The following is a 13,617-nucleotide window of genomic DNA, read 5'->3' on the forward strand; positions in this document are numbered from 1 at the left end:
GTTAGCCAGGATGGTCTCAATCTCCTGACCTCGTGATCCGCCCGCCTCGGCCTCCTGAAGTGCTGGGATCACAGGAATGAGCCACTGCGCCCGGCCTGCTGTGACTCTATTATGGGTTGAATTGTACCTCCACCTCATCCCCAATTAATATGTTGAAGTTCTAGCCCCTGATACCTCAGAATGTGATCTTATTTGGCAACAGGAGCGTTGCAGAGGTAATTACTTAAGATGAGGTCATAGCGGATTAGGGTGGATCCCTCATCTAATGACTGGTATCCTCATAAAAAAGGGAAGTTTGGACATAGCACGCAGGGGGAATGCCAAATGAAGATGAGGGTAAAGACTGGGTAAAGACAAGGAATGCAAAAGACATCCAGCAAACCCCTAGAAACTAGGACAGAGGCACGGACAGATTGCTTCTCACAGCCTCAATAGGAACCACACCTTAATTTCTGACTTGTACCTCCAGACTGTGAACCAAGAGATTTCTGTTGTTTAAGCCACCCAGTTTGTGGTACTTTGTTATGGGAGCCCTAGCACACACATGCACTCTCCTATTGGGGTTTGCCAGCGACTGCATACAGCACCTGTATCCATCAAGGATATTTCTGGAACCAATGAATTTGCAAGTAAGCTTGCACTGTTGCTTGAATTTACTATAGAGCTCTCTCTTGCCTCAATAAAAAGTGGAAGCTGCCAGGCATAGTGGCTCACGCCTGTAATCCCAGCACTTTGGGAGGCTGAGGTGGGAGGATTGCTTGAGGTCAGGAGTTCCAGATCAGCCTGGCCAACACGGTGAAACCCCTCTTCTACTAAAATACAAAAATGCTGGGCGTGATGGCGGGCACCTGTAATCCCAGCTACTAGGGAGGCTGAGGCAGGAGAATTGCTTGAATCCAGAAAGTGGAGATTGCAGTGAGCTGAGATCACGGCACTGTACTCCAGCCTGGGCTACAGAGCAAGCCTCCATGTCAAGAAAAATAAAAATAAAAATAAAAAGTAGAAGCCTTTTAGGTCACCTAATACATGTGTTGGAACAGTTTTCTCAGGTGCAGAATACGCTACCTCCCAAATCCAAAGGGTCCCACCAGGACCTGTACCAATTTCTTTGGGATTACAGGGTGCAAGGTGGAACAAATTCCTTTTACCTTTGCGTGATGTCCCCAAACCACTGGACCCCACCAAAACTTCATCCATTTGGTAAATGCCCATATCTTCAGGTTTCTGTACTGCCTTAGTAAGAAGTCTTACTAGGATATCTATGACCCTTGTCACTTGCTGCCCACTGGGTACTATTGATATTTGTCATCAATATGTGGACCATCATGATGGTTGGGTAAAGTTCCTGCAGACTACACTGTGACAGAGAACAGGTCTCAGGATCCCACCCTTTCCCTGTATGAGCCACGACTTTGACTCAGGGGACCTGCTGAGTATGCACAATTGGTCTCCTTTGCATTACTGTCACAGTTATAAACAGATCCTTGGCCTAATTTTCAGCTTAGCCAGATGCAGAATTACCTTAGTAATTTATAAAACAGCTATTGTATGTATCTAGGTCTATTTCTGGACTTTTTTCTTCTTTAAGAAATTCACCCTGATATTTCTGGACTTTCTGTTCTGCTCTATTGATCTATTTGTCTATCTTTATGCTGATACCATATCGTCTTGATTACTATAGCTTTAGGAAAACATCTTAAAAGTATACAAGTATTCCAATTTTATTCTTTTTCAAAAGAATTTTTGAAATTCTTTTGGCAATTCTAAATCCTTAGCATTTCCATATAAACTTTAGAATCAGTTTGTTAATTTGCACTAAAAAAACAAAATAGGCTAGGTGCGGTGGCTCACACCTGTAATCCCAGCACTTTGGGAGGCCAAGGCACGCGGATCACCTGAGGTCAGGAGTTTGAGACCAGCCTGGTGAAACCCCATCTGTACTAAAAATACAAAAATTAGCCGGGTGTGGTGGCACCCGCCTGTAATCCCAGCTACTCTGGAGGCTGAGGCAGGGAAATTGCTTGAACCTGGGAGCTGGAGGTTGCAGTGAGCTGAGATCATGCCACTGCACTCCAGCCTGGGCGACAGAGCAAGACTCTGTCTCAACAACAACAAAACAAAAAAGAAAAAAGATAACAACTTTCTGAGTTGTTTCCACCGGTGTCATCTGACCAACTGTTAAAAGAAAATTTTGCTCAAAAGCAAAATAGTAGCTGCTGTTTCTTAGGACTCTTTGTTATGTTTCGATTAGTATTGGTGGGAAGTGGCCTCTTTAAGTGAGTGCCTTTTGTGGTCCTCTCACTGGAGCCAACAGCCCGAGTCAGCTAAAACTTGGATGCAATGTGCCTCACTGCCATAACTCACTCACCTCTGCTGCTGAAATGGTTTCCCATCACTTTGCTAATAGGTACAACCTGTGAAGGGTTCCGAGGTGGGGAAACGGCAACTCAGGAAATAACTCCAAACCTTTAGCTCTCCTAGCATATTAAAATAGCTGTTATGGGCCGGGCGCGGTGGCTCAAGCCTGTAATCCCAGCACTTTGGGAGGCCGAGACGGGTGGATCACGAGGTCAGGAGATCCAGACCATCCTGGTCTACACGGTGAAACCCTGTCTCTACTAAAAATACAAAAAACTATAGCCGGGCGAGATGGCGGGCGCCTGTAGTCCCAGCTACTCGGGAGGCTGAGGCAGGAGAATGGCGTGAACCCGGGAGGCGGAGCTTGTAGTGAGCCGAGATCGCGCCACTGCACTCCAGCCTGGGCGACAGAGCGAGACTCCGTTTCAAAAAAAAAATAAATAAATAAAATAAAATAAAATAGCTGTTATGAAGAGGAGGAAGTACTGTGTCATCTATTGTCCTGGGGACCTGTCAATAGGAACAGTAGCTAGACATCACCAGGGGGTGTATTTCCATTCAACACAAGGAAAAGTTTCTAATTGGAGCTCTCCAGCATGAAATGGACTAAGCCGTGTATTTTCCTTCTCTGATCCTGACTCCACTGTGACGGGTACTGCAGATTAGAGAGACTGTGTCATAGTACGAATTTAGGTTAGGTCGATACTTAGGGGGAAAGAGAGTAAAGGAATATCAGAATCTCCAAGAAGCTGATACAATTTGAAAAAATATATAAAGTGCCACACTTCAGGTTTTCTTGTATTTAATTTGAAATCTCAAGTAACATTAAAGAATAGCATTTGATTTGCTTAAACAAAGTAGTAATAGCTGAAGTTCCTTCCAAATCACTTTTTGGATTCTCTAAGACGCTTGCCTATGCCTTGCAGATTAGCTCCATCCACAAGACATATCCTTTAAGGATCCAGGATCAGCAAGGGGTCACAATGTCCTAAGAGTTTCTGTCCCGGCGCTCTGCCTGTCCTGCCCGTGCACTATGCTTTTGCCTATTCCTGTTTCTGCATAGATTTTAGTCTTCCCACCAGGGGCGCAACTATCAGTCTCCTCAGTCTCTCTCGGTTCCATTCCAATCTGCTTATCTCCCCTCCCGTCCCCGCTTTCCCCAAGGACCTACTGAGTAGATTTCGATCCCACGACTTAGTGGGTCCCATCTCACCCAGGCCCCGCAATCCTCGCCTTCTACGAGTCAGCGTTGTACCACACTCTGAGCAGGCACCCCTGTGCTACTCACGGAAGCGGGACCATGAGGTCGGCCATTCCTCCTCACCCCACGACACGCACCCGTAAGGTCGGGCCGCCTCCAAGTCTCAAGGGTGGGCTGGCGTCAGGGAGAGGCCCCGGGAGCGCTTTCCCAACATTGGTCGCAGTCATTGCTGGTATAACGGCTAGAGAAGCCCAGTGAGTTAGGATGGAGGGCGGTAGGACCGGAAAAAGACGTGGAAAAGCTGCGATAACTAGCCTCTGAAGCCTGCACGCGCGGGCCCAGCTCCTCATCCGGGGCCCTCACTCACATCCGGGACCCTCATCCTGGGCTTTTACCCACATCCGGGACCCTCATGCCGCAGCGGGGTGAGGGGGCCCTCATTCGGGGCCCTGCACTCCGTCGCCGGAAGTGCTACCGAGAAGCGCTAGCCTCCGGGCTATCTAGAGCGGCCCGGGAGAAGCTGTGGTGGCCCGGAGCGCGGGTGTGTAGGTGACAGGACAGCTGCCAGGCCCGCCCCTCCCCTCGGTGAGTACCCGGAAGCCGTTCTGGGGTCGCAGAGGGGTAGCCGCTTGTTTCGCCTTCACGGGAGTAGAAGGAGGCAGCGTCCGTCCGCGGCCAACGGTGGTTTGCTTCCCCGAGAGTGCGCGGAGGCCCGGGTGCTAGGAGGGCCTATTTCTCTTCAGCCCTGGTTCATTCACCTCGCGGACCTAGGGCCCCGCGGTCAGGAGCCGGCGACCGTGCCCTGGTGCGAGCTGGTCTGTATGGCCCCTCCGGTTCTTTTGGGACTTTGCCTTGGCCTGAAAGGGAAGTGGGAGGAGGGCAGCGCCGGGCAGGGCCTTCTGAGGACCGAGCTGGGAGCCCGGCGAGGGCCCAGGGCGAAGGTGGTGGGAGGGGGACGGCACCCTCATGCGTCCTTGGGCCTGAAGGACGCCGCTCAAACCTGTTCGAACCCCGGCTTTTCCCTGCGTTGCTCTCAGGATTGCGGGAAAAGGCCGGCCTAGCTGGTCTGAGTTAGCGAAGGGCCTGCTCCAGAAGTGGAGTTTTATTTGCCAAGCCCGTTTAGTAAATCAGAGTGGGCTGACGGGGTTACCTAAGACATTCCTTTTTTTTTTTTTTTTTAACCTAAGACATTCCTAAGGGGCCTGCTGTTTTATTTATTTATTTATTTAAATGAGTTTATTTACATAAACGCGGGCCTGTCATGGTGGTTCACGCCTGTAATCCCCGCAGTTTGGGAGGCCGAGGTGGGAGGATTGCTTGAGGCCAGGAGTTCGAGTCCAACCTGGGCGACATAGGGAAACTCCCATCTCTACTAAAACAGAATTAAAATGAGTAATCATAACTAGCGTTTTTCTCTGGGCACCAACTTAAGCCACCAAGAAAATTGTAAATTTTAAATATTTTATTTGAGACGGGCTGTCATGCTGTCATACAGGCTGGAGTGCAGTGACGCAGTCATAGCTCACTGCAGCCTCTACCTCCCAAGCTCAAGCGATTCTCCTGCCTTGGCCTTTGGAGTAGCTGGAACTACAGGCCTGGGCCACCACGCTTGGCTACTTATTTTTATTTTTTGTAGAGTTGGGGTTTCGCCGTGTTGTCCAGAATGGTCTGGAACTCCTGAGCTTAAGGGATCCACCTATCTGGGCCTCCCAAAGTGTTGGGATTACAGGCTCGAGCCACTACACATGGCCAATTTTAAATATTTTAAACTTTCCACGGAAAGTTTTACACTATTGAATTGTACTGTGTTGATTTTTTTTAATACTACGAATTCCAAATTAGAGACTCCTCCATACTTGGATCATATGATTTGGTTCTTAAGTGTTTAAAGCTGAAGCATATCCATATTTCTTTTTCTTTTCTTTTTTTTTTTTTTTTGAGTCGGAGTCTCACTCTGTTACCCAGTGGAGTGCAGTGGTGAGATCTTGGCTCACTACAATGTACGCCTTCTGGATTCAAGCAATTCTCCTGCCTCAGCCTCCCAAATAGCTGGGATTACAGACCCGTACCAGCATGCTGGCTCATTTTTGTATTTTTAGTAGAGATGAAGTTGCACCATGTTGATCAGGCTGGTCTCAAACTCCTGACCTCATGTGATCGTCCCGCCTCAGCCTCCCAAAGTGCTGGGATTACAGGCCACTGCACCTGGCCCCATTTTTCTGTACTTATTTAGGGTGGTTAATCATTATCAACTAATTTTTATTGAATATCCACAGTGTGTAAGATATTTTGCAATGTCCTGATGATATAAAATGATGAAATGTTTTAACTTATTACAGTAATTTCTCTTAATCTCACCTTGCAGTGATGGTCATTGTCCTCCAGAGCAGTGATGGAGGAAATACCAGCCCAGGAAGCAGCAGGGTCACCAAGGGTCCAGTTTCAGTCTTTGGAGACCCAGTCTGAGTGTCTGTCCCCAGAGCCTCAGTTTGTGCAGGACACCGACATGGAACAGGGACTCGCTGGGGGTAAGGCAGAGACAGCTCTTCTGTCCGGGAGAGTGGAAGTGTGGAGGGGCTCCCGAGGGGCCTCCTGGGCCTGGAGAGGCCAAGAACTGGAATAAGAACGTGGTCCCTAGAGGGAGGAATGAAAGAGGGGGCAGATGTGACTCAGTTCAGTCCTAGTCTGAGCCCTTTTATTGAGGACAGCTCATCTTTCTTAAATAAGCAGAGTGATGGCTACTTACTCGCTGTGGTGGTTTTTCCTTCAGGCAGCCTTCACTTTATCCCAGTTCTCACATCCAGAATGATTTCTAAAATATGCTGCTTTTGCCACATCTCACAGTCCTTTCCTGGCTCTCACTTCCTCTTAGATTCAGGACCTTTCCTTCCCCCGTTCTCTTCACTTAGTTTTTCTTTGCTTTGTCAACCTGCCATCCATTCTGTTGTAACTGCAGTTTTTTGTGACTAGACTAAATTTGGTCAAGGAAGCAACCATTTAATTCCTTGGTTGAACACAATGCCTGTATGAATGTATATATACTGTATTTTGACTACGCAGTCACACTTTTCTGTATCGTATAGGTAGGTTGGTCTTTTTCTTCCTTTGTTTTGTAAGAGCTGTGTCTTAGATTGCCTGTGGTTAACCCTAGTGCCTGAAATAACTTGTGTGTCACCCACACAGATCAAATGCCACAATGTGTAGAGTGCTGTGGGGGATTGTGGGACTGTAGAGAAGATTTCGAGGAAACAGATGACCCTTTCTTGTTCTTGGGGGCCTTACACATAGGTGAGACAATGCCCATTCACAAGGGAAAGGCTTATCAAGTGTCTAGAACAGTGCCTGGAAAGGGTCAGAAGTCTGCTAAATAACCCTAGCCCAGGACAAGTCCCCACAAGTCTTGATGCTTTGCTTTGCCCATCTGCAAAACAGGTATAGTCTTACTCCTCTATAAGAGGACTGTCATGTGATGAAAATAAAGTGAAATACAAGCTTTCCTAAGAAAATCCTGTATCACAGGTCTAAACTTGCATAAGGCACGCAAGTACTGAGACAAAGCAGAGTAGACACACCCAATACCTAAAAAATGTTCATTGGTTTTACTAGAGTATTGAGGAGGGTCCTACTGACACCCCTTGGGCTGGAGAGGCCTCCTCTGAAAGGGAGCCCTGGGAAAGGGCTGCTCTTACCCTTCACTCCTTTCTCCTCCCTCAGCTCCACCTGTTCCCCAGGTGCCTGCTCTTCCCCGTGAGGGAAGCCCAGGAGACCAGGCAGCTGCGCTCTTGACAGCCAGGTACCAGGTGAGCTGAGGAACCCTCTGCTTTTCCTCAGGGACTATTGCTACTGATGGAGTGTGGCCTCTCACTCATCCCATCTGTAGACCTTGCCTGGAATTTTTTTCAATAGCAGAATCCAGTTTGGGAATTGATCCTCTTCAGAGACCTGGACTTCACATAAACCAACTTCCCATCTCCCCAGTACCATGAGCAAACTCTGTTTTTTCTTTGTCCATGGTTGTGTGGTGGGCGCTTATTAGATGTTTAAGGGTTATGGGCTTTATTCCATAGGTTCTAATTTGTTCTCCCTCCTCCTCAACGTAAGTACATACTGGATACCCTCTCTGTGATCTTCATTCGCTGGCCATGATGCTACCGTGTTCTCATTCCCTCTCTGTGATCTTCATTCTCTGGCCATGGTGCTACAGTGTTCTATTCCTCAGAGCAGCCAGGATGTGTTATTTCAGGAGTTTGTGACATTCGAGGATGTGGCTGTGCACCTTACTCGAGAGGAATGGGGATACCTGGACCCTGTTCAGAGGGACCTCTACAGAGAAGTGATGTTAGAGAATTATGGGAACGTGGTCTCACTGGGTAAGGACTTCCTTATTATTCGGTTTATCTATTTGAATTTCTTTACTTTCTTGTTTCTTCCTAAGTATAAGGTCTCTGAGAAGGTCTGTAGAGTGTGGCTTAGCTTCCAGGTCTTAGAACCTCTGAATCCTTATCTTTCACGTCATCTTCTCTGGGAGGGATAATTAAGGTTTGTTTGGGGGTGCCAAGAGGAGACATTCTCCTCCTCATCCCCAGTTCATGTTTCTGGCCATTGTGGGGCATCTGTTCCCTTTTAGCAAAGGGAAACTTTCTTGTACTTTGCTTGATTTCTCACTCTTCTTCTCTCTCCCATTTTTGTAGGAGAGACCCCGGGGTGGCCTCCCAACCTCCAACCGGACACTTTCCTCTTTGGTATCTCAGTGTCCCTGTATTGGAGAATTGGAGAATTTCCCATTTTTCCAGGAAAAAGAAATGCCATTTAAAAAGACAGGCTAAATTCCTTCTTACTGAGTAGTCCCTCACCCCTTAAGATCCCCAAACGTATCTCCAAGCAGGCAGAACTTGAGATGTCATTTGAAGGCATGACTCACTGTGAGTACATTTCAGTGAGTCACCCAGAATGGTAATCCAACGTAACCGCACCTAGGGCAGCAGAAATCTCAGACGTTTACCCCACACTGAGGTGGGGTCAATGCTTAACTCATGTCTCTCCATTGTCATTTTGAAAGGTATAGTAGGAAGCTGGGATTAGGCAAGCTGTAGTGCTGCCGGGAAGCATCAGTAGGGTTTGTCGGCAGCTCCCTTGGTGTGAGCATTGTTCCTTTCTCTTTAGTTTATTTTTTATATTATATTTTTAATTTAATTTTATTTTTAGACAGTTTCACTCTTGTTGCCCAGGCTGGAATGCAATGGCGCAATCTCAGCTCACTACAACCTCTGCCTCCCGGGTTCAAGTGATTCTCCTGCCTCAGCCTCCCAAGTAGCTGGGATTACAGGTGTGGGCCACCACGCCCAGCTAATTTTGTATTTTTAGAGGAGACGGAGTTTCACCGTGCTGGTCAGGCTGATCTTGAACTCTTGACCTCAAGTGATCCACCCTCCTCGGCCTCCCAAAGTGCTGGAATTACAGGCATGAGCCACCGCACCCGGCCTCCTTTTTCTTTAGTTTCTTGCTTGCTTCTGCACTCTTCTCTTTGTGTGTGTAAATACTGAATCACGCATTTTATTTTCTTTTTTTTCCGTTGCCTTTATCTATGCTGGTGGCATCCAGGGCATTGCTTTGTCTCCCTGATTATGCTCAGGATTCAAGGTCTTCTTATCTGTGGGGAGGCAGCCTGCCCACTGGGACAGTTTTTAGTGTGTTTTCCATTCCTGGCTCTTTAATCTTTGTAGGCATACTTCTCCGCCTTCCCACCACCCGGATTCATAGTGTGAATTCCTGCCCGGCCCTGAGTCATACCCAGGCAAGTGCTTTCTCTGGAGAAACACTTGCCATCCTTACAGCAGGAATCTCCAAGAGATGGCCAAAGTATCGGCTTCCCATCGATATTGCTCGTCCCTCCTCGGAAACTCCTTTTCCACGATTGTGAGATATTAAACTTGACTGATGGAATAGAAGCTCCCCAGGATGCCACCACTGTGTAAAATCGCAGCTCCTCAAATTACCTGTGTTTAATTTCTAATGTTAGGGTCCAAGGAAGCCCTCTGTTGCAACCAGATGCGTTTTGAACTCAGTTCATTCAGACACCATGGTTTGTGGTCATCATCTACTTGTGTTGTGAGAAACCAGAAATTCCAGCTTCAGCTCTTCAGTTATGGTTTTTTCATATTATTTTAGAATGTGAAACTTACACTGTGTGTCCCTCCTTTTACACACAACCTGCCCCGTATGGTACCTAACTCTCCTGTGAACCCTGGACTTTCCTCATGTTTAACATTCTGGTTTCCTCCTTCCTTGAAGTCCCTATGGCCCTCTTCAAGGTCCTACCTTCCTCCCCTTTATTCTTTGTGGTTCTGTACAGATTGATGTGTTTATATATCCTTTCCTGATTAAGTGTTCGTTACTCTGTCCTTGATGGAGGGGAGAAGGGAGGGCAAAGAAGTTAAATTTATTTCAGCACATCAAAATGAATATCTACTTAATAACTTTGTAAACTGTAAAGTGACATACACATAATTGTAAAGTACTGTTAATTTTGTCTAATAATTACAGAGTTTCCAACAGTTAACCTGTCTACTTTTTGAAGTAAAGAAACTTTGTAGCAGTTTAATGCAGTGTAATAGCATAGTATGCTATAGACTGAACTTTATCCCTTTTCCTCTCTCATCTCTGCACGTACACTCCACATGCATGCACACTTACACGTACAAGAGACATACACGCATGATGTAAGAGACCCTTCTACTCATCTTGCTTTTGTGATCAAGTTAGCAGCATCTCCTTAGCAGTTATTTTTACAATCATTGGGAAGTCATTTTCATATTTGTGGATTCAGCAAACTTCATCTGAAATTTAACTCATTTATGCCTAGAGTTCCATTATTGGAACACTAAGCTTGCGGGAATTATTTATATCCTGCTGCTCAAGGTCATCGCCAAGGTCTGATTTTTAACAAAAAAAATGCATCCTCTGCCACAACTGGGTTAAGTTTATAAATTCATTAATTTACCTTTTTGGGGTTGTGAGACTTTTTTTTTTTTTTGAGACGGAGTCTCGCTCTGTCGCCCAGGCTGGAGTGCAGTGGCACCATCTCAACTCACTGCAAGCTCCGCCTCCTGGGTTCATGCCATTCTCCTGCCTCAGCCTCCCAAGTAGCTGGGACTACAGGCACTCATCACCATGCCCGACTAATTTTTTTGTACTTTTAGTAGCGACGGGGTTTCACCTTGTTAGCCAGGATGGTCTCAATCTCCTGACCTCATGATCTGCGCGTGTCAGCCTCCCACAGTGCTAGGATTACAGTCGTGAGCCACTACGCCCTGCTAAGACTTTATAATTCAGTCATACTTTCTAGTTTACATCATTTTCTCATGGCAGGAGCTCCAGATTGTATTTTGTTTTGTTTTGTTTTTGAGACGGAGTCTCGCTCTGTCGCCCAGGCTGGAATGCAGTGGCGTGATCTCGGCTCACTGCAAGCTCCGCCTCCTGGGTTCACACCATTCTCCTGCCTCAGCCTCCCGAGTGGCTGGGACTACAGGCGCCCACCACCATGCCCTGCTAATTTTTTGTTGTATTTTTAGTAAAGACGGAGTTCATCTTCTTAGCTAGGATGGTCTTGATCTCCTGACCTTATGATCTGCCTGCCTCGGCCTCCCAAAGTGCTGGAATTACAGGTGTTAGGCACTGCGCCTGGCCTCCAGATTGTATTTGTCACAGACATCAGAACGTTGGTCCTTTGCTTAAGTGCTTCCACTATGTGGCAGTAAATATACAGAGTACAAATAGCTGAGTAAAGAAGTCGGTAATAAGTAGTTTTCATTACCACATAATTTAAAAAGGAACATACTCCATTGATGATGAACAATTTGCTTGTAGGTCACTATCCATAGGGAAGTTACCTATTACTTAGTGTGGGAGATTAAGACCAGGAAAGGGGACCGGGTTGCTTTTCACATGGGTCAGTGTGGCAGGTGCCCTATTAGATGTTGGCCTCGGAAACATGCTTGTTAAAATTCTAGTTGATACTAACTGGGTCAATAGATTGGGAATGTTTGGCACATACTCTGGTTTTTTTAACTTGATGTCATGAAGGATTACAGTGATTTTGCACAGAATGTTTTCCATTGTCACAGCTATTTAATATTTATTGAACAGCCCATATGTTATTGGGTGCTATAGATATGTGTGTGTATACACACACACACACAGACATAGGACATTTATATGTGTGTGTGTATATGTATATAAATGAGATATGTATATCTCATTTAATCCTTACCATAATCCTGTGAGCAGATGATACTACTCCTATTTTGTATCTGAGGAAACTGAGGCTCAGAAAAGTTAAGTGATCTTTGCAGGATCAGTGAGAGGATTGGGACCAGATCTGCCTCTGAAGCCCCTGCACTTTTTCACTACTTTGTGCCTTTAGGACAGTAAGTTCAACTACACGTGAAGTTTTTAATATTTTTGATGAGGTGTGTGTACTCTGATGACAAGAAAAATTCAAAATGCCATGACAAATTGGACAGACAGGCCAGTTTATAGTTTGGGACCAGAAAGGACATGCATTCAAAAAGTAAAACTCTCTAGGGACACATTCCAGTCCAGCAGGTATCTACAAAAGAATGATATTGCTAAGGAGAGATATTATTTGTGTATTAAGGACCAAGAAGAAAAGCGTGAAACTTTCAGATGACTAAAAGCATAGCTGTAGTAAAAGCAGCAAACCATATAATATGGCAGATTTTAAATATTATTACTATTATTTTTGAGACAGGGTCTCCTCTCATCTCCCAGGCTGGAATACAGTGGCAAAATAACAGCTCACTGCAGCCTGGACTTCACCCCAGGCTCAGGTGATCCTCCTACCTCAGCCTTCTGCATAGCGGGGCATATAGGCCTGTACCACAGTGTAATTTTTTTCTATTTTTAGTAAAGAAGGTGTTTAGCTGTTACCCAGGCTGTTGAACTCCTGTGCTCAAGTGATCTGCCTGCCTCAGCTCCCCAAAGTCCTGGGATTACACATGTGAGCCAATACCATGCTCGGCTTTACCTGTTATCTTTGAAGACCAGATTACAATAAATTTTATTAGAAAACTCTCAAGATTTAAATAAAATCTTTTTTTTTTTTTTTTTGAGACAAGAGGCTTGTTCTGTCGCTCAGGCTGGAGTGTGGCGGCACAATGTCAGCTCACTGCAACATCCACCTCCCAGGCCTAAAGCTATTCTTGTACCTCAGCCTCCAGGGTAGCTGGGACTACAGGCATGCACCACCATACCCAGCTAATTTTTGTATTTTTAGTAGAAATGGGTTTTTGCCATGTTGGTCAGGCTGATCTTGAACTCTTGGCCTCACATGATCCACATCCAGCCTTAAAATCAGAAGGTTTTAATAAGTTAATTTTAAACAGGAAAAATGTAAAGCAAGTGCATATTTTGAAAGCATAGTTGGCCAGGCGTGGTGGCTCATGCCTGTAATCTCAGCACTTTGGGAGGCCTAGGCGGGCAGATCATCTGAGGTTGGGAGTTCGAGACCAGCCTGACCAACATGGAGAAACTCCGTCTCTACTAAAAATAAAATTAGCTGAGCATAGTGGCACATGCCAGTAATCTCAGCTACTCTGGAGGCTGAGGCAGAAGAATCGCTTGAACCCAAGAGCTGGAGGTTGCAGTGAGCTGAGATCGTGCCATTGCACTCCAGCCTGGGCGACAGAGTGAGACTCTGTCTCAAAAAAAAGAAAAAAAAAAGCATTCACATCAGTGTCAAGAGAACCTGCTACTAATGCTTTCTTTGATAGGCAGTATGGTAGGTTGGAAATAATATAAACTGTAGGATCAAACTTGGGTTCCAGTATGTTGAGCAAATTATTTAATCTGACACTCATTTTCTTCATTTATAAAACATGAAAAACAATGTCTACCTTCTGGGTTGTACAGGATTGAATTTGATTATGCATATAAGTACCTGGCTTGTACTGGGTGTGGTGGCTCACGCCTGTAATCCCAGCACTTTGGGAGGCCGAGATGGTTGGATCACAAGGTCAGGAGTTTGAGACCAGCCTGAC

At 46.0% G+C, this 13,617-nt stretch overlaps 2 protein-coding genes across 16 annotated transcripts in view; one reads left to right on the forward strand and one right to left on the reverse strand.

The window, feature by feature from the left end:
- FAM200A (family with sequence similarity 200, member A) overlaps positions 1 to 3,920 on the reverse strand; it is a 12,201-nt gene extending 8,281 nt beyond the window's left edge. The window contains exons 1-2 of the mRNA XM_011943834.1: positions 3,704 to 3,920; positions 343 to 347 (exon numbers count right to left, since the gene is read on the reverse strand). The gene's annotated coding sequence lies outside the window, so the exon portion shown is untranslated. The remainder of the gene's footprint in view (positions 1 to 342; positions 348 to 3,703) is intronic.
- Positions 3,908 to 13,617, forward strand: part of ZNF655 (zinc finger protein 655) — an 18,309-nt gene continuing 8,599 nt past the window's right edge. For 3 of the 15 annotated variants that reach the window (XM_011943825.1, XM_011943818.1, XM_011943823.1), the window contains exons 1-2: positions 3,908 to 4,144; positions 5,925 to 6,087. Coding sequence is in view for 13 of the 15 variants with exons in the window: in XM_011943818.1 (XP_011799208.1) it covers positions 5,952 to 6,087 (136 nt within the window). In the remaining 2 variants the exon portion in view is untranslated. The other 12 variants (XM_011943827.1, XM_011943828.1, XM_011943817.1 and 9 more) reach the window with 12 other exon arrangements.

The sequence above is a fragment of the Colobus angolensis genome, unplaced genomic scaffold (genome assembly GCF_000951035.1).
Source record: "Colobus angolensis palliatus isolate OR3802 unplaced genomic scaffold, Cang.pa_1.0 Scaffold222, whole genome shotgun sequence".
NCBI classification, from domain to species: domain Eukaryota; kingdom Metazoa; phylum Chordata; class Mammalia; order Primates; family Cercopithecidae; genus Colobus; species Colobus angolensis.